Raw genomic sequence first — 17,464 nt, 5'->3', positions numbered from 1 at the left:
ACTAGGAACACAAGCATTGCGCTACACCCACAGTAACATCTGCTAAATACGTGTATGTGACCAATAACATTTTATTTTATTTTATTTTATATGATCAATACAAGTGTATGTCACAGATCCAACACTATTGGTATGCACTCCAACTGGTTGAGTGATAACCTGGGTCATATTACAAGCATTCGTCACAGTTAGAAGCTTCCTCTTGAGAGGACAGATAGTTGCTAACCAGTCAATGTTCAGGTCACCCAGAAAATAGAGCTCTCTGTTAACATTACATGCACTATCAAGCGTTGCACACATATTATCCAAATACTGACTGTTAGCATTTGGTGGCCTATAGCAGCACCCCAAAAGAAGAGGCTTTAGATGAGGCAAGTGAACTTACAACCCTTCAAAAACATTTGACATGAGATCCAGTCTAAGCTTTACAGGAATAATGGCTATGAACAAATATAGCAACACCTCACCCATAGGCATTCCTGTCTTTTCTACAGATGTTATATCCTTGTATTGCTACTGCTGTATCATCAAATTAATTATCTAAGTGCGTTTCAGAGATGGCCAGTACATGAATGTTATCTGATGTTAGGAAGTTATTGATTTCACGAACCTTATTTCTAAGGCTACATACAGTATATTAATATGAGCCTTCAGAGCCATCCGTCAGTCAGGAGCCGCTAGAGCCGTCCGTCATTCAGGGTGGAGTGAGAGTACGGGCAGACACCGTGTTATGCGGAAAAGCGCACGGTGTCTCCTGTACGTGTGCTTAGCCCGGTGCGGTACATCCCAGCTCCACGTATCGGCTGGGCTAGAGTGGGCATCGAGCCAGGTGCCATGAAGCCGGCTCAACGCATCTGGTCTCCAGTGCGTCTCCTCGGGCCGGTGTACATGGTACCAGCCTTACGCATGGTGTCCCCGGTTCGCCAGCACAGCCCAGTGCGGGCTATTCCACGTCGCCGCTCTGGCCTGGCTACGGGGAGCATTCAACCAGGTAAGGTTGGGCAGGCTTGGTGCTTAAGAGCTCCAGTACGCCTTCACGGTCCGGTATATCCGGTGCCACCTCCTAGCCCCAGCCCAGTACCACCAGTGCCAACACCACGCACCAGGCTTCATGTGCATCTTCAGAGCCCTGTTCCTCCTCCACCCACTCGCCCTGTGGTGCGTGTCCCTAGCCCGGTACCACCAGTTCCGGCACCACGCACCAGGCATACTGTGCGCCTCAGCAGGCCAGAGTCTGCTGTCTGCCCAGCGCCGTCTGAGCCGCCCGTCTGCCCAGCGCCGTCTGAGCCGCCCGTCTGCCCAGCGCCGTCTGAGCCGCCCGTCTGTCCTGAGCCTTCAAAGCCGCCCGTCTGTCCTGAGCCTTCAAAGCCGCCCGTCTGTCCTGAGCCTTCAAAGCCGCCCGTCTGTCCTGAGCCTTCAGAGCCGTCCGTCAGTCAGGACCCGCTAGAGCCGTCCGTCAGTCAGGAGCCGCTAGAGCCGTCCGTCAGTCAGGAGCCACTAGAGCCGTCCGTCAGTCAGGAGCCGCCAGAGCCGTCCGTCAGTCAGGAGCCGCTAGAGCCGTCCGTCAGTCAGGAGCCGCCAGAGCCGCCCGCCAGTCAGGAGCCGCCAGTGCCGCCCGCCAGTCAGGAGCCGCCAGAGCCGCCCGCCAGTCAGGAGCCGCCCGCCAGTCAGGAGCCGCCAGAGCCGCCCGCCAGTCAGGAGCCGCCAGAGCCGCCCGCCAGTCAGGAGCCACCAGAGCCGCCCGCCAATCAGGAGCCGCCAGCCAGTCAGGAGCTGCCAGAGCCGCCAGTCAGGAGCTGCCAGAGCCGCCCGCCGAACAGGAGCTGCGAGAACCGCCCGCCAGTCAGGAGCTGCCAGAGCCGCCCGCCGGACAGGAGCTGCCAGAGCCGTCAGTCAGCCAGGAGCTGCCAGAGCCGTCAGTCAGCCAGGAGCTGCCAGAGCCGTCAGTCAGCCAGGAGCTGCCAGAGCCGTCAGTCAGCCAGGAGCTGCCAGAGTCGTCATTCAGCCAGAGTCGTCAGTCAGCCAGGAGCTGCCAGAGCTGCCAGTCACGCCGGCGATGCCGGAATTGCCCCTCAGTCCGGAGCTGCCCCTCAGTCCGGAGCTGCCCCTCAGTCCGGAGCTGCCCCTCCGTCCAGTGGGGTTAATTTGGAGGGTCGCCGTTAAGAGGAGGCCACGGAAGCGAGGATTAACTATGGTGGGGTGGGGGCCACGTCCAGCGCCAGAGCCGCCACCGTGGACAGATGCCCACCCAGACCCTCCCCTATAGGTTCAGGTTTTGCGGCCGGAGTCCGCACCTTGGGGGGGGGGGGGGGGACGACGACGACGACTGTCACGTTCCTGACCCTATTTCCTTTGTTTAGTCTTTGTTTAGTTGGTCAGGACGTGAGCTGGGTGGGCATTTTATGTTTTGTGTTTCTATGTTGGGTGTGTTGTTTGGCCTAATATGGTTCTCAATCAGAGGCAGGTGTTTGTCATTGTCTCTGATTGGAAACCATATTAAGGTAGCCTGTTTTCACTGTTTGTTTGTGGGTGATTGTTCCTGTTCGTGTGTTCATCTGTTCTGTGTTCCCATGTTCAGGACTGTAGCGTTTTCGGTTCCTTCTGTCAGTTTGTTGTTTTTGTTCGTCGTTTAAATATCCTTATTAAAATATGGATTATCATCACGCTGCATTTTGGTCCTCCTCTCTTTCACCCGAAGACAGCCGTTACAGTATCAAAAGTAAAAGTATACATTTGTTCAAATTCCTTTATTAAGCAAACCAGATGACACCATTTTCTTGTATTTTTTTATTTACGGAAAGCCTAGCTTAGCAGTGATAGACATGTTATGTACACCAACACTCAGACATAATTTACAAACAAAGCATTTGTGTTTAGTGAGTCCGCCAGATCAGAGGCAGTAGGGATGACCAGGGATGTTCGGTTGATAAGTGCGTGAATTTGACTATTTTCCTGTCCTGCTAAGCATTCAAAATGTAAGAAGTACTTTTGGGTGTCAAGGAAAATGTATGGAGTAAAGTACAATATTTTCTTAAGGAATGTAGTGAAGTAAAAGTAGTCCAAAATATAAATGGTAAAGTACAGTACAGATACCCGTCCAAATGACTTAAGTAGTAATTTAAAGTAGTTTTACTTTAAAGTACTTTACACCACTGTGTGTGTATGATGTTGGGCTGAAGCTACTGACCTGGAAACTCTGGACAATGAGCTTGTAATTGCGGATGTAAGCAATGTCCCCACACTCTATGGCAGCTTTCATAGCTGGGATAAGTTCTTTCCATCTCTGGCGTTGAAGAAGATCCTCATTGATGTCATCCAACTCAGTGTCTGTTACAATGGAACTCTTTGTCAATTAGCTTTCTTTTTCAAAGGGCTCTAAACAAAAATGCTATTAGTTGTGTTTTCATCATGTCAAGGTGAATTGTGCATGAGGAGATAACTGCATGCTGTTGGTGGTAGCACATTCAGGCAACCATCTTTATTTATTTTATACACTGACCATTTTTGAGATTTATAAAGATAATGTCATTCTTCTCTCCATGAAACAGGTAGATGTTGGCCTAAGCACAATACCAGAGGTACTGTATTTCTACTCAAAAGACTCCAGACATAGGTCAAATAAATACATGTTCTGATTTAATTTGCCTGGTATTCTGGAACCAATAAAATAGTCCCAGAAGTGCAAAAGCTAAATCAAGCTAAAATGTTTTATTAATATTTGATTTATTCATATTTATGAAAAAGACAATGTGTCTTTGGTACACTGTATGGTATCACCTTGATGAACTGCAAAATAGAATCTACACCTCAATACACACACAGCAATCATCCACTGCAGAATGTTGAGGCAAGCTGGAGACAGAGACCTCTACTGGCAAGAGGTTACAGCATATTAGGTATGGTATCACCTTGATAAACTGCTAAATAAAATCACACCTCAAAACTCAGTGGATAAAAATACACACACAGCAAGCATCCACTGCAGAATGTTGAGGCAATCTGGCGACATAGAGACCTCCACTGGCAAGAGGTTACATTATATTAGGTTAGTAAACCTTTACATAGAGGGTCATTCAAAAAACATTTAAAATAGATGATTATAAAAATATGATAAACTGTATAAAAAACGTTTTATGTATGTACTGTCTTGCTGTTTGCTTGGGCAAGAGCTGCAAATGTGCTGCTCTATGTTAGGGTCTATGAATCCAATAGAGTAGTTGAAAATCAATTTAGCATTACCCCGGCTAATGAGTATGAGTGATGAAAAGCTTCTCAGTGCCATGCACCTGTGATTGCATCACATCTAAATGATCAATCAATCTGAGCTAATACATTTTGAGACTTTTCTCCATGGCTCTTTGCCCGAATTGTTGTGTTTTTGTATGGAGAGGGAAATGTAATAATGATTATTGGATTGACAGTCAACCTTTTGATGGTTGTGTCCCCTGCACATTACTTAGCTTTATATGAACTCTCATAATTCTTTTTTTTTTTCACAGAGAGACTGCACTTAATAGATTAGTTACTTTCTAAAAATGTTCCACTGTTTCTCATTATTCTCATTAGAGATAACAGGTACAATTGGAATTTCACACCTGAAATGCAATTTGCTTAATTGGAGCAAGAGAGTAAAAATGTCTCACCAACCAACAAGCACAGTATGAGCACAAATGTGGCAACTATTTATGCAAATGAGTGCATTCATATCTAGAAGAATGATGAATTAGAATGATAGTCAGGCAGGTATTGTGATTCCAGATGCCAGTGTTGCATGGATAACTTAGAACAATCAACTCCATCACCCAGCCTCACCAGCCTTTCATAGCATGCTTTTGAGACGTGCCAACCAAATAAATTTTTAACAAAATGAACATGCAGGCCTATTCTTACTGGTTCCAGTCAGAAGCATTGTGGAAAATGTTTTTATTCAGCAGCATCAGCATACCAAAATAATATGCGTCAGTCACTCTTGTCGTCCTCACTGTTTTATCAACAAAAAATGCATTGCTTAGCAGAGATATTAGTTGAAACACAAAACAGCTTGTCAGGAGGTCTGGGGACATCAGATAAGTGAAAGCTAGAATGAGGAGAGGAGATTATATCCAGAGGGGTAGGCTATGGCTTCAAAAGCTATTGTTCTCATAATTGCTCTATCGTGATCTTCTTAAAAGACCCACAAATCTAGCTAGCTAATACTGTATATTTCAGACCAACCAATGACAGGTTCGTACGTCTTCTATTTCCCAGCATGCCTTGTGTCATAAAATTACACCCGCGGAAAGTCTCAAGATTGTAAGTAGAGAAAAGTGTTTTTTAAAGCCATACAGTTTTAGTACACGCTTTATAAAAGTAACTGGCTGGATCACAGTACTGGATCTGTTTGAACTTGTCGACACACACTCCGTCGGAATATACTAGCTAAATTGCTTTGTTTAGCTAGAGTAGCTAGCCGACGTTAGCACTCATACCTTTTTGTCAAGTTGCTAAGTATCATTATGGTACGATTTGCATTCACAAGCTAGGAAGTTAGCTATTGTTAGCTACTTTGCTAGAAATCTTCGGACTCAAGGTTATGTGAATTTGCTAGCCGTCAAAGAAATACCTAAACGTTAACGTTACACCAAAGACAGAATGAGTTATACAAATCTTTGGTTACACTTTCGAGTTCTTGGTTTGAAGATACTATTTGGGCATGACATTTAGAGTATGCTATCTGGGGGAGACTGAATTACATTGGTTTTTGATTAGAACATGCTAATATTAACGTGGAACTGAAAGCGTTTTAGCAACAAATCAAACTGTATGTCGCATGCGCCGAATAGAACAAGTGTAGACCTTATCGTGAAATGCTTACTTACAAGTCCTTAACCAACAGTGCAGTTCAAGAAGAGTTAAGAAAATATTTACCAAATAAACTAAAGTAAAAAGTAACACAATAACGAGGCTATATACCGGTGTTGTGGCGAAAATCCCCCTCCTGACAGAATTTCCCTCCCTTCTAATTTCCTTAATTTTGTGGCTAGAGTCAAATACTTTCTGTGGCACACATCAGAGTCAAATACTTAATATAGAACAAATTTCACGTCAGGATAGGCAACCGAAATTAATAATGAATGTATGTGTGTTATATTAAACATAGAGGGAGTAAAATGTTGGCAAGCAATAAATTGCTGAATTATTATCCTTACACTTTCAAAAATACTAGTCGAATAAGACATGGGAGAGATGACGAATTTTGTCAAAGAGATTTATTTATAGACTAATACAAATCAGTAGCGGATTTAGGTACGGGCGACATGGGCGGGCGCGGGTGCTGAAGGTAGGGTTCACCCAGGGCGCCATACAAGCTAGAACCGCCAATTACACATGAAACAAATAGCCAAACTGAAAACTGCAGACAAATGCTTTCTGCTACTAAGATCAGTGAGACGTAGGCTAAACTGACAATGGAGTGAAGAGCAGAAATCTCAACTAGCAAGCAAGTTGCAGCAATGGAGAACGAGAAAGGGGGAGAATTCTGGCACAACACCGGTACCGAGTCAGTGTGCGGGGGTACAAGTTAGCAGTAATGTGTACATGTAGGTAGGGGTGAAGTGACTATGTATAGATAATAAACAGCGAGTAGCAACAGTGTACAAAACAAATGGGGGGGGGGGTCAATAGTCCGTTGGCAATTTGAGTAATTGTTCAGCAGTCTTATGGCTTGGGGATAGAAGCCAAATAAGTACAGACTCAGTCAGGAAGAGGTTGAAAATGTCAGGTGAAGACACTTGCCAGTTGGTCCGTGCATGCTTTGAGTACACGTCCTGGTAATCCATCTGGCCACGTTGTTTTGTGAATGTTGACTTGTTTAAAGGTCTTACTCACGTCGGCTATCGAGTGCGTTATCACACAGTCATCCAGAACAGCTGGTGCTCTCGTGCATACTTTAGTGTTTCTTGCCTCGAAGCGATCATAAAGGGCATTTAGTTCGTCTGGTAGGCTCACGTTATTGGTCAGCTCATGTCTGGGTTTCCCTTTGTAGTCCCTTTGAAGTCTTATTAAAATATGTTCATATACACCCCCAGGAAGAATAACACTTTTTTTCTTCATAAATTCATAGAACGTTTGGGAATATAGTAAGGCATTTATGAAAATTAGATTGCAATATAGTGGGAAAAGCGGCCGTGCGTTTGGACGTTGTAATAGACACTGCAGTAAATAAAAACATCTGTCTTGTCCAGGACCTGAGTCAACACAGATGTGCCATAGCCAATCAGAGCTACAGTAAGCCTATATAAAAAATTATCCATTTTCCACACGGGCCTGCCATAAATTCACTTTGAAGTTGACTGTGTTTTTACAGGCATTAGCAACAGCGTGACTTTAGATCATTAGAAAACGTTTGCCCTAAGCCACAAAATACACCTTAATGGATTTCTACAAATGTAAATACCACGGGAGTCTTCTTACATTTTGGGAACTTCAGTCCTACTGATCAAAACAACCATGAAAAGGTAGACTCCCTCAGTTGCCTATGCCCATCAACAAGATCAACAACTAATGCTAGCCAGAGCGAGATGAGCTAAAAATCTAATTAGGGAACATTAGATAAACCCTCTTAAACTTTTTCAGCTAGATAAACGATGGGGAATAGTAGCCTGCTCGTCCTTCTGCAGTTTGCCTGCATAATGCATGCTTGTCTCAACCCACGTTTTGTCAACTGAATGGGAACTTGCCTGCCTACCTGCCCATTTGATCAATGCCAAATACATTTGATTGATAACTAGGAGATGCACTAACTGTGGATAACAAGTTCAGCCTAGCTAGCAAAGCGATTCACATTTCTTGCTAGCTAACCAAATGACACCTGCATCTCTAGCTGTAGCCACCCAAAAATGATATGAGGGGGGAAAATTAAGTCACTCAGCCACTCATCCAATGACATGACATCCTCCTAGCAGCTAGCTAGCTAACTTGAGTCTGGGTTTTTAGCTTGCTTAATAAATATCTAGCTACATAAATAGATTCGCTAGCACAGGGGTGTCAAACTCGATCAGCACACGGGCCATATTAAAAACCACAACGAATTTGCGGGGGACCCAAACTGGCCATTGTTTTTTTAGAAAGAATATGTCCCTTTATAATGCCCACAATGTACTAGCATTTTAACATATTAAAACAAAAGATAAGTAATATTTGTCCAGTCTTTGCTGCTATGCTTGCAGATGTGCATAATATTCTGCGACCCTAATCAAAGTATTTAATAACTTCAAATAACAAAAAAGGTAGCTTTAGGTTGTTGTAACAGGGCTTTTTTTTGCCTCTTGTCCTTCAGACAAGTAGGACAGATTTTATTTTATTTTGTCCAAAAGCTCAAGTCACTTGTCCAAAAATAAAAAATGGTCTGTAACACAATGGCCAAAAAGGTGAATGAAAAGTTATGCAAATAACGACTTAAACAAAATAACCATTATTATGACTGGTATTGACAATAGAAGGCACCTGTATCAACTGAGTGTTGGTCATTTGCGGTTATACACAAGTGCCTGTGTGAAGTTATTTTAGGACATCGGACATAACAATGATGCATTAATGTATGCTAAATAGTTAACTAGCGAGATAACCAGCCAAGTGTTCATAATAAAAATGTGTTCATAATACATATATATTTTTTAAACAGCCAAGCGACACAATGTTTTGAATTGGCTACCCCCCCCCGCAACTGCCCACTGGCACACACGCAGGTGATACACACACCATTACTTTTCCAGGATTTTCATTGCTTTAACTGGGCAAAAAACTCTATCAGTTATCATCAACAAATTTGCAAGTGACTCAATGGAAATTATCAGCAAATGCGGCTTGCTTTGATCTCAAACTCAACTCGCGACTGCATGATTGAAAGACTGCTCGTACCTGTCAATGCAGGCCTACAATAATTAAACTCTCATGGGCTCTGCAGAAATTGAGAGGACAGTGAGCAAAACATTGCATCCGGAGCAGCCCAATTGTTATTGTGTACATAATTATTTTTTTCCTGACAACTTAAATCTATAATTCCCTTGTCCAACAATTTTCATGTCAAGCCCTGTGTAACATTTAAACTTAAAACGTGTTTTTTATTTTTTTTGTACTGCATGGATTACCGGTGCAGTTGAATGCAGCATTGCTGTTTGGTGCATTCAAAATGTATTGTAGTTGAGTGGCCAGCCTAGTAGGCTTGGGCGGTATACTGGGGTATTTGGAAATAGCCATTGGATGGTTTTTCAATATCGTATAATTTTTTTGGGTGAAGTTTTTCCTTACATTTGGATATTTAACAATTTAAGTAATTACCTGCAGTCAAAATGTGCAATACATTAGGAGATAAAACAAATAGCTAAATAGCTAACGTAGTAGCTTGGATGAATAAGGTGCCCAAAGTAAACTGCCTGCTCCTCAGTCCCAGTTGCTAATATATGCATATTATTAGTATATTTGGATAGAGAACACTCTGAAGTTTCTAAAACTGTTTGAATGATGTCTGTGAGTATAACAGAACTCTTATGGCAGGTAAAAACCCGAGAAAAAAATCCAACCAGGAAATGGGAAATCTGAGGTTGGTCGATTTTCAACTCAGCCCCTATTGAAGATACAGTGGGATATTGGTCATGTTGCACTTCCTAAGGCTTCCACTAGATGTCAACCGTCTTTAGAAACTTGTTTGGGGCTTCTACTGTAAAGGGGGGCTGAATGAGAGGGGAATGAGTCAGAGGTCTGCCAGCAGCCACGAGCTGGTCACGCGTATTCACATGAGAGGTAGCTCCCGTTCCATTTGCTTTTCTGAAGACAAAGGAACTCTCCGGTTGGAACATTATTGAAGATTTATGTTAAAAACATCCTAAAGATTGATTCTATACATCGTTTGACATGTTTCTACGGACTGTAACGGATTTTTTTGACATTTTGTCTGCAACTAGTGAACGCGCTGCATGAGTTTTGATTTGTTTACCAAACGCGCTAACAAAAGTAGCTATTTGGACATAAATGATGGACATTATCGAACAAATCAAACATTTATTGTGGAACTGGGATTGTGGAACTGTGGAACTGGGATTCCTGGGAGTGCATTCTGATGAAGATCATGAATCGTGAATATTTATAATGTTATTTCTGACTTCTGTTGACGGCACAATATGGCGGGAATCTTTTTGTCTTGATTGGGCTCTGAACGCCGACCTCAGATTATTGCATGGTTTGCTTTTTCCATAAAGCTTTTTTGAAATCTTGACAGCGGTTGCATTAAGGAGAAGTGGATCTAAAATTCCATGTATAACACTTGTATCTTTGATTAACGTTTATTATGAGTATTTCTGGAAATTGATGTGGCGCTCTGCAAAATAACCAGATGTTTTTGGAACTACTGAACATAGCGCGCCAATGTATACTGAGAGTTTTTGATATAAATATGAACTTTACCGAACAAAACATACATGTATTGTGTAACGTGAAGTCCTATGAGTGTTATCTGATGAAGATCATCAAAGGTTAGTGATTAATTTTATCTCTATTTCTGCTTTTTGTGACTCCTGTCTTTGGCTGGAAAAATGGCTGTGTTTTTCTGTGATTTGGCGGTGACCTAACATAATGGTTTGTGGTGCTTTCGCTGTAGAGCCTTTTTGAAATCGGACACTGTGGTGGGATTAACAACAAGATTACCTTTAAAATGGTATAAGATACTTGTATGTTTGAGAAATTTTAATTATGAGATTTTTGTGGTTTGAATTTGGCGCCCTGCACTTTCACTGGCTGTTGTCATATCGATCCCGTTAACGGGATCTCAGCCATAAGAATTAAGATGTCATGTTGTAGGCTGAACAAGATAATTAGGGCCGTGTTCCTGTTGGTCAGTCACGGGGTCCGCTCATAACACCGACCACACTAGGGCATACATGATAAAGGCTCAACATTTCTGACCCTGCCAGAACTTTGTCGGAGCCTACGACCACACGTAGTTGTACTTAATCGGCAGACCTAGACCCTGTCACACTGAACAAGCCAAGTCGTCCGACAACCATTTACTACCTAAGAGTTTGGGACGGCAAAATCGTGGCATAAGACCGCTAAAATCATAGTCGGTGGGCCTTACCCGCCGGTGCTTATAGCTGAGAACCTTTGGGATTAAACAGAATGACTTGTTAATGCCTTAGATTCTGGAGAGCAAGCTAGCTAGCTATGAGTTTCAGTTTGCATGTGGGTGTAGACTTAACGTTACATGTCATCAGATGGTTTGTTGCTTGCCAGAAGCACATCCCCCGCAGCATTTCACCAACTAACTGACTCCACTTTCTTTCCCTAAATTTAACTTGGTTACTTATTTTTCTCTGGTTGTAGGGGAATACTTCAGTAAGAGATTCAAATGACCTCAAACAGTAGGCCTAACTGTGCTGCTATTTTAAAAGGTAAATTATGTGTACACCTTTCATGCTTTGAATAGCTTGCCTAACTAGCTACAGCTTTTTCATGTATTTTCAAATTTTTCTGTGAATTAAGTATGGGGGTTTGATCTTTTCTCTAGATGTTGTTGCCTATGTTGACGTGTGGTCATCAAGTAAAACAGAGAATTACTCTAAACCATTCATCCAGCAGCTGCAGGATATGGGAGTTGAGGTGAGTTACCCTTTTATAGCTACACTGCTAACTAACTACACAGAAGTTTGTTTTTACTATGTGCAGTTTCACATGTGATTTTCCCTGTATAATTCCAGGTATCAAAAACCTTCAATAAACAAGTCACCCACGTAGTCTTTAAAAATGGCCATCAAGCCACCTGGAATAAAGCCAAGAAGACGGGTGTGAAACTTGTGTCTGTCCTTTGGGTGGCCAGGTAAACCTCAAGCTTAATTTCTGTGTATATTCTTTATTTTCTTTAAAGTGCACCATCATAGCAATGGCAACAATGTATCTTCAATATATTTTGGTCTGCGTGTTGACAAGTCAGTGATATGGCCATTTTGTTTTTGCAATTATTACACCAGCCACATGGTGTCACTGACTGACAAATAAAATAGTTGGGCGCTCTGTTATCCTAACACTCATGTTGTTTCTGTTTATTAATGCAGATGTAAAGATGATGGTGAACATGTTAATGAAGAGTTGTGTCCGGCATTAAATGATGAAGTCAATCCAGCACTCAAGAAAAGGGTGGTAAGCAAATGTACAAATCTTTGCTAGGTTTAAATAATTACTGTACATAACTTCTCTTTGATCACTGTCAACTCCTTGGCTGTCTGGAGTTAAACTATATTTATTTTATTTCTTAAAAATTGTAATAGTTGAGCAAGGACTTTTTACCAAAGAACATGAATAATTTGTTTATTGCTTTAATTAAGTGTATTTATTGAAAGGGCCTTAAAGTGTTTTTTTTTATGAGATTCAACCAAATCCAAAATAATATTATATATTTTCTTTCATACAGCATCGTTGTATGCAGCCAAGAGACACCCCTCAGAGGACCCCTGAGAATGACAGGCGCATGAAAAAAAAACTGGACAAGATGATCAAAGACCTAGTGCCAAAATCACCTCTTAGTAAGAAATCTGTCCTCATGTCTGACATTTTGTGCGTGGATGTGGTTTCATATTGAAATGTATTTCTGTATAGTTACAGATGTGTCCCCTTACATTATCGACGAAGAGAACGGAATAGTTTACAGTCCTTCTATGAAAAGGTCTGAGTCCATGGCACAGCGCCTGAAAGAAATGAGAGAAAAAAGGGAAAACCTCTCCCCGACAGGTATGTTTTATGTGTCTATGGCCAATTGTTTGATGTGTATAGTATGTTTAGCACCTGCAAAACATGGGCCAGAGTCTGTGAAAGAGCTGAGATATGTGGCAACTCTAGTTAATGATTTCTCTCAGCTTCACAGATACAATCTAGGTTATCACCTGAGCTCAAGCCTCCTCTTGGGAATACACCATCTCGCTCTTTTTTGCAACAACTGTGTAAGTACTTGGACATAAGATGCATTGACACTCATTTATATAATGCTATAAGTTTCAGTATCTTTTCTAATTCTCATAATGGCATATCTTTCCCTATGCAGATGAAGAACCGGATGAGGATTTTAATGCATCTGTTGGCTCAAATAAGACAGATGGAGAGAAGCAACATGAAGACACCATAGAAATACAGCACAAGAAAGACTTTCAGAAACCTTGGATGTCACCTTGCAGTGTTGTGCCGAGACAAAAGACAAGTCCGTTACCCAATTCACCGGCTAAAGAAAAAGCAAATAAACAAGACAAAAATCCTAAAAGGACCTCAGTCAAAAGTGATGGCATCAAGAAACACAGGTCTTTAGAGAGTCCATGCCTGGATGACCTCCCGGAGGGTAGCAAGAGTGTGCAATCAGTGTTTACGTTTGACAGTTTTGTAGTGGGAAAAAATAGACGATCAACCAGCAGAAGTAACATGTCAAAAGTCACACCACCTGTTAGAAAAAGCAGAACACCACAGTCTCTTCCAGAAAGTAAGCCAACTGTTAATCTGGACATTTCTAGCATTTCTAGTCGCCGTTCTTCTAAAATTTTACCAGAAAACCCCAATGTGCCTCATCAAACATCCGTAAAGATGACCACACTGAAATCAAAAGTGAGCCAACGTAGAAAATCCTTGCTTCCTGCTTTGGCAAGAACTTGCACTGTCTCAAATGACTCTCATGCCTCCTCCTGTGCATATGATGATGATGGGGTATTTGAGGACTTCTTCTCTCCAGCTAACAACCTGCGGAGACAACAAAGTCTCCTTTTGCCCTGCTTGCCCTCAGATTTGAAGGTTCTTGTTCCCTTTGAACTGGAGCCTCAGCCTAGCCCTGGGAAGAGGAAGAGGGGCAAGAGTGAAACCACAGGGTCTGAGTCAGCCAGTGCCAAAAAGAGAAAACATGGGGTGCCAAGTGTAAAAGAGTCCAGCAGTGTAAGCAGCATGTTGTCTCAACACGAGCACCCACACCAGGATACAAAAGGACTTGCATCCTCAGAGGACAATAATACAAAACAAACTGTGACTAAAAGAAGTGCACAATGCACATTGCCGTTCTCCAGAGTGCCTAAAGACTCAACCGATGATCTGACTTGTGCCCCTGAGAAGCAGAGCGCGTCAACAGATCCCACACAACTTTCAAAACCAAATTTGACAGCGGCCAAAAAATCACTAGATAAGCCAAACAGTTCATATATCCTACCTCGGCACAAGGACAATAAAGGGAAAAGTAGCCCACGTTTGGAAAGTATGTGAATTCTAAAACCTAAATATTACAAAATGTTGGGATGTTACCATGTCATCAATATAATCAATGCAATAGCATTTAAGAGATTGTTTTACTAATCAATATAACTGATCAACATAAAACACCTTCGACTCTCGGGTAGTAATAATGTGCTGTGAAATTGGTACTGTAGTTGTTCATGGTTTCATTATCCACATGAATGTTTACAATCCTTTCTCTGCAAGTGTCCCAAACTGGGGTTTTATCACAGCAACGGCATAGCACTTATTAGCCACATCAGAATTATTACCTTGATCAGTATTTTGTGAAGCAAAAGCTGAAAATATGTACTTTCATATTGGAAAATGTTTAGCCATGTAAGTTAAATTCACAGTATGATTAAGTTTTAGTATGGCTGTGTCATTCCAGCACAATTGGAAAATTGATTAAATTAACTGTTTTAATACTGATGTGATGGTACATTTTCAAATAAACAGATGTTAACCTTTCGTTCCAGATTAACCTTACTGACAATATCTGTTCGCATGATAGCCGTAAACACATAAACACAAGTGAATCAGCATTCAGCAGGAAGAAAATGCACCTGTGTGTGTTGTTTTGTAACGTTTTCAACATTTTCAGTTGTAGGCAGAGGAACTGCATATGCTGCAACAGCTGGTGTCACGGACACAATTTCTGACAATTTAAGCAAACAGAAAGGACAAGTCAATGTGGTGGAGAAGAGCATGGACAAAAATACAAAGGTAACCATCTAAGTTGTTGTGGTGTTTGCTGTAATTGTTATAGCCCAGCATTTAAACAGACTATAAACATACAATAGCATTTTCAACAATGTTATGGTTTAAAAAAAAATCTTAGATATTGATTAACCTGACAGTTTGCGAATTAAATACGAAACCTAAACTTTATAAACTTGTCCTCAATCTCTTGGTAAAACCAAGCCGTGGAGGAACAGTGGCATCTTTTTGCCTTTGTGTTCCATTCCTTTTGAATACAGCTGCTCAGAAAGTGAGCAGTACACGCATGAGTATTAATGGGTAGTCTTTGAAGCTGCTGCCACGGGGGCTCTGTCTGTGTAGTCTTCAGGGGTTCCTGTGTGTTACCTCCATGTTGGTAGCACAACATCCTTGTCTGTGAAAATGCACCTGGCTCAGTCTTTGTGTTCTCTCAAACTGAACAAAACTTCAGCTTTTAACACTATGGTGAAAATGGCTTTCATCTTCCCTAGGAACCTTGTTTGAATTCCCATGTGAACTGTATCGCAGAATGCATAATATTCTTTCATCGTTACATGATCGAGATTAAATATGAATTTAAATTATTAATTGTAACACTGTCATGTTACTTCTACCCCCAAATTCGTTTATTTTTAATTCCAGGAAATAGTTTACTTAGCAGGGTCTGGAAAACTGGCCACCTGTTTTACAACTGTGAAAGATGGTATTGGTTTTCTGTGCTAGGTTGCAGGTGCAACCTTCACAGAACAGCCCACGTAAGAAGAGCACTCATTATGAGGTTATGGAGTGCTTTGTTTGGATTAGACTCCATCCCCCTCAGCATCTGGACAAAGGTAGTCTTACCAAAAGTGGAAAGAAGTCATGTGCAAGTGCAACAGCCATGACAGAAACCACTTTTAGCCTCTTTGTTCTTTAGACAGTATCATACGTACCAAATTTAGACAATCTATGGTTTTGTAAAATAGTTTACTGAGGCATTACAGCATAGTGATTTTAATACTCACTAAAAGTAATTTTAAAATAACTCATTTGGTGAAAAGTTGTTTGGGTTGATGAAGCATGGCATCTGATGTGTACTTTGTACCCTTAGCAGCTAGGGGAGTTGTCCTGTATGTGTATCATGCAGCATGTGTATGATGCCCTAAAGTAGAAATGAGTTAATTTTACCTTAGTACTTGGCTCTATACGATGGCATTGTGTATGTGTCCTTAAAGAACTTCAGGAAATATGTCATAACCACTTTATTCATAGCATGTAGCCTAACCATGTGATTTAAGTTTTTCTATGCACGGCCTTTGCAAATTAACTCACTGTTCAATTGTGACAAGTTGTAATCAGATTTTTGTACTCAAAGGTGATTTTTCAGTTATAATTGGCCATCCCAGACCCCCAGATGGATTAGGACAAGGGCCTATGGAAGTTGACCTCTTTCACTGTATGAATAGGGCCTGAGTCATTTCAGTTTGCATAGACCGGCCATCAAGGGGACCTTGTCATACCCAAAAGAATTTCCTTCATTTGTGTGAGGCACATTGAAATGGAGCCTGGTGCAACAGTTCACCAACTCTTTGTCTCATGTTTATTTAGTGTGGACCCATTCTTCAACTGCTGCAAGAACATGTCCATTGCATAAGTGAAGCCAAAAATTCCCCTTGAGGAACCATTAAAACGTAGCTGCTGAAATTCCTTGTAGTTTGTTTCTTGTTGAATAAGTGAAAAGTTAATAGAACTGCTAGTGCTTTAGGGTTGTCCCCTCTAACAAAGTCCTCGTGGCCTTGTTTTGAAGTCTGAAAAGCATTCTCTTGCTCAGTAGCACACAATTACTACTGAAAACATTGTTTTCCCCCTGATAAATACCTTTCTTTGGTATTAGCAGCAGCTGCGTTATTTTCCATGTCACTTAATCAGCATCATCACAGTGGTGATGGTTTATGTCCATCTTAAAGATTAGTAACTTATTTCAGCACTGAGCTAAGGACAATCCTTTTGTAATTAATGATGACACAAACCATACCATGCTTTACTAAAGAAAGCTGAGAACTTTTTCACCAATTAATCCCTTTATGTGCATTCGTATAGAGATTTGTGGTGTGTTATAAACTCAGCAAAAAAAGACGTCCCTTTTTCAGGACCCTGTCTTTCAAAGATAATTCGTAAAAATCCAAATAACTTCACAGATCTTCATTGTAAAGGGTTTAAACACTGTTTCCCATGCTTGTTCAATGAACCATAAACAATTAATGAACATGCACCTGTGGAACAGTCATTAAAACACTAACAGCTTACAGACGGTAGGCAATTAAGGTCATAGTTATGACATTTTAGAACACTAAAGAGGCCTTTCTACTGACTCTGAAGAACACCAAAAGAAAGATGCCCAGGGTCCCTGCTCCTCTGTGTGACCGTGCCTTAGGCATGCTGCAAGGAGGCATGAGGACTGCAGATGTGGCCAGGGCAATAAATTGCAATGTCCGTACTG

The 17,464-nt window shown here is 41.6% G+C and overlaps 1 protein-coding gene across 2 annotated transcripts in view; it reads left to right on the top strand.

Moving 5' to 3' along the window:
* The first annotated feature begins 5,130 nt into the window (after nt 1–5,130).
* The window catches only part of LOC139571132 (microcephalin-like), a 49,334-nt gene continuing 37,000 nt past the window's right edge, over nt 5,131–17,464 (top strand). The window contains exons 1-10 of one of the 2 annotated variants that reach the window (XM_071393724.1): nt 5,131–5,223; nt 11,356–11,423; nt 11,540–11,631; nt 11,730–11,848; nt 12,084–12,168; nt 12,440–12,551; nt 12,625–12,756; nt 12,882–12,965; nt 13,067–14,248; nt 14,870–14,991. In XM_071393724.1, the coding sequence (XP_071249825.1) occupies nt 11,381–11,423; nt 11,540–11,631; nt 11,730–11,848; nt 12,084–12,168; nt 12,440–12,551; nt 12,625–12,756; nt 12,882–12,965; nt 13,067–14,248; nt 14,870–14,991 (1,971 nt within the window). In that variant the 5' untranslated portion in view covers nt 5,131–5,223; nt 11,356–11,380. Of the gene's footprint in view, nt 5,293–11,355; nt 11,424–11,539; nt 11,632–11,729; nt 11,849–12,083; nt 12,169–12,439; nt 12,552–12,624; nt 12,757–12,881; nt 12,966–13,066; nt 14,249–14,869; nt 14,992–17,464 lie in introns of both variants that reach the window. The other variant, XM_071393723.1, reaches the window with a different exon arrangement.

The sequence above is a fragment of the Salvelinus alpinus genome, chromosome 3, assembly GCF_045679555.1.
Source record: "Salvelinus alpinus chromosome 3, SLU_Salpinus.1, whole genome shotgun sequence".
Classification (NCBI taxonomy): Eukaryota; Metazoa; Chordata; class Actinopteri; order Salmoniformes; family Salmonidae; genus Salvelinus; species Salvelinus alpinus.
The sequence above is the reverse complement of the archived record's forward strand: the minus strand, read 5'-3'. Positions and strand labels throughout refer to the sequence as shown.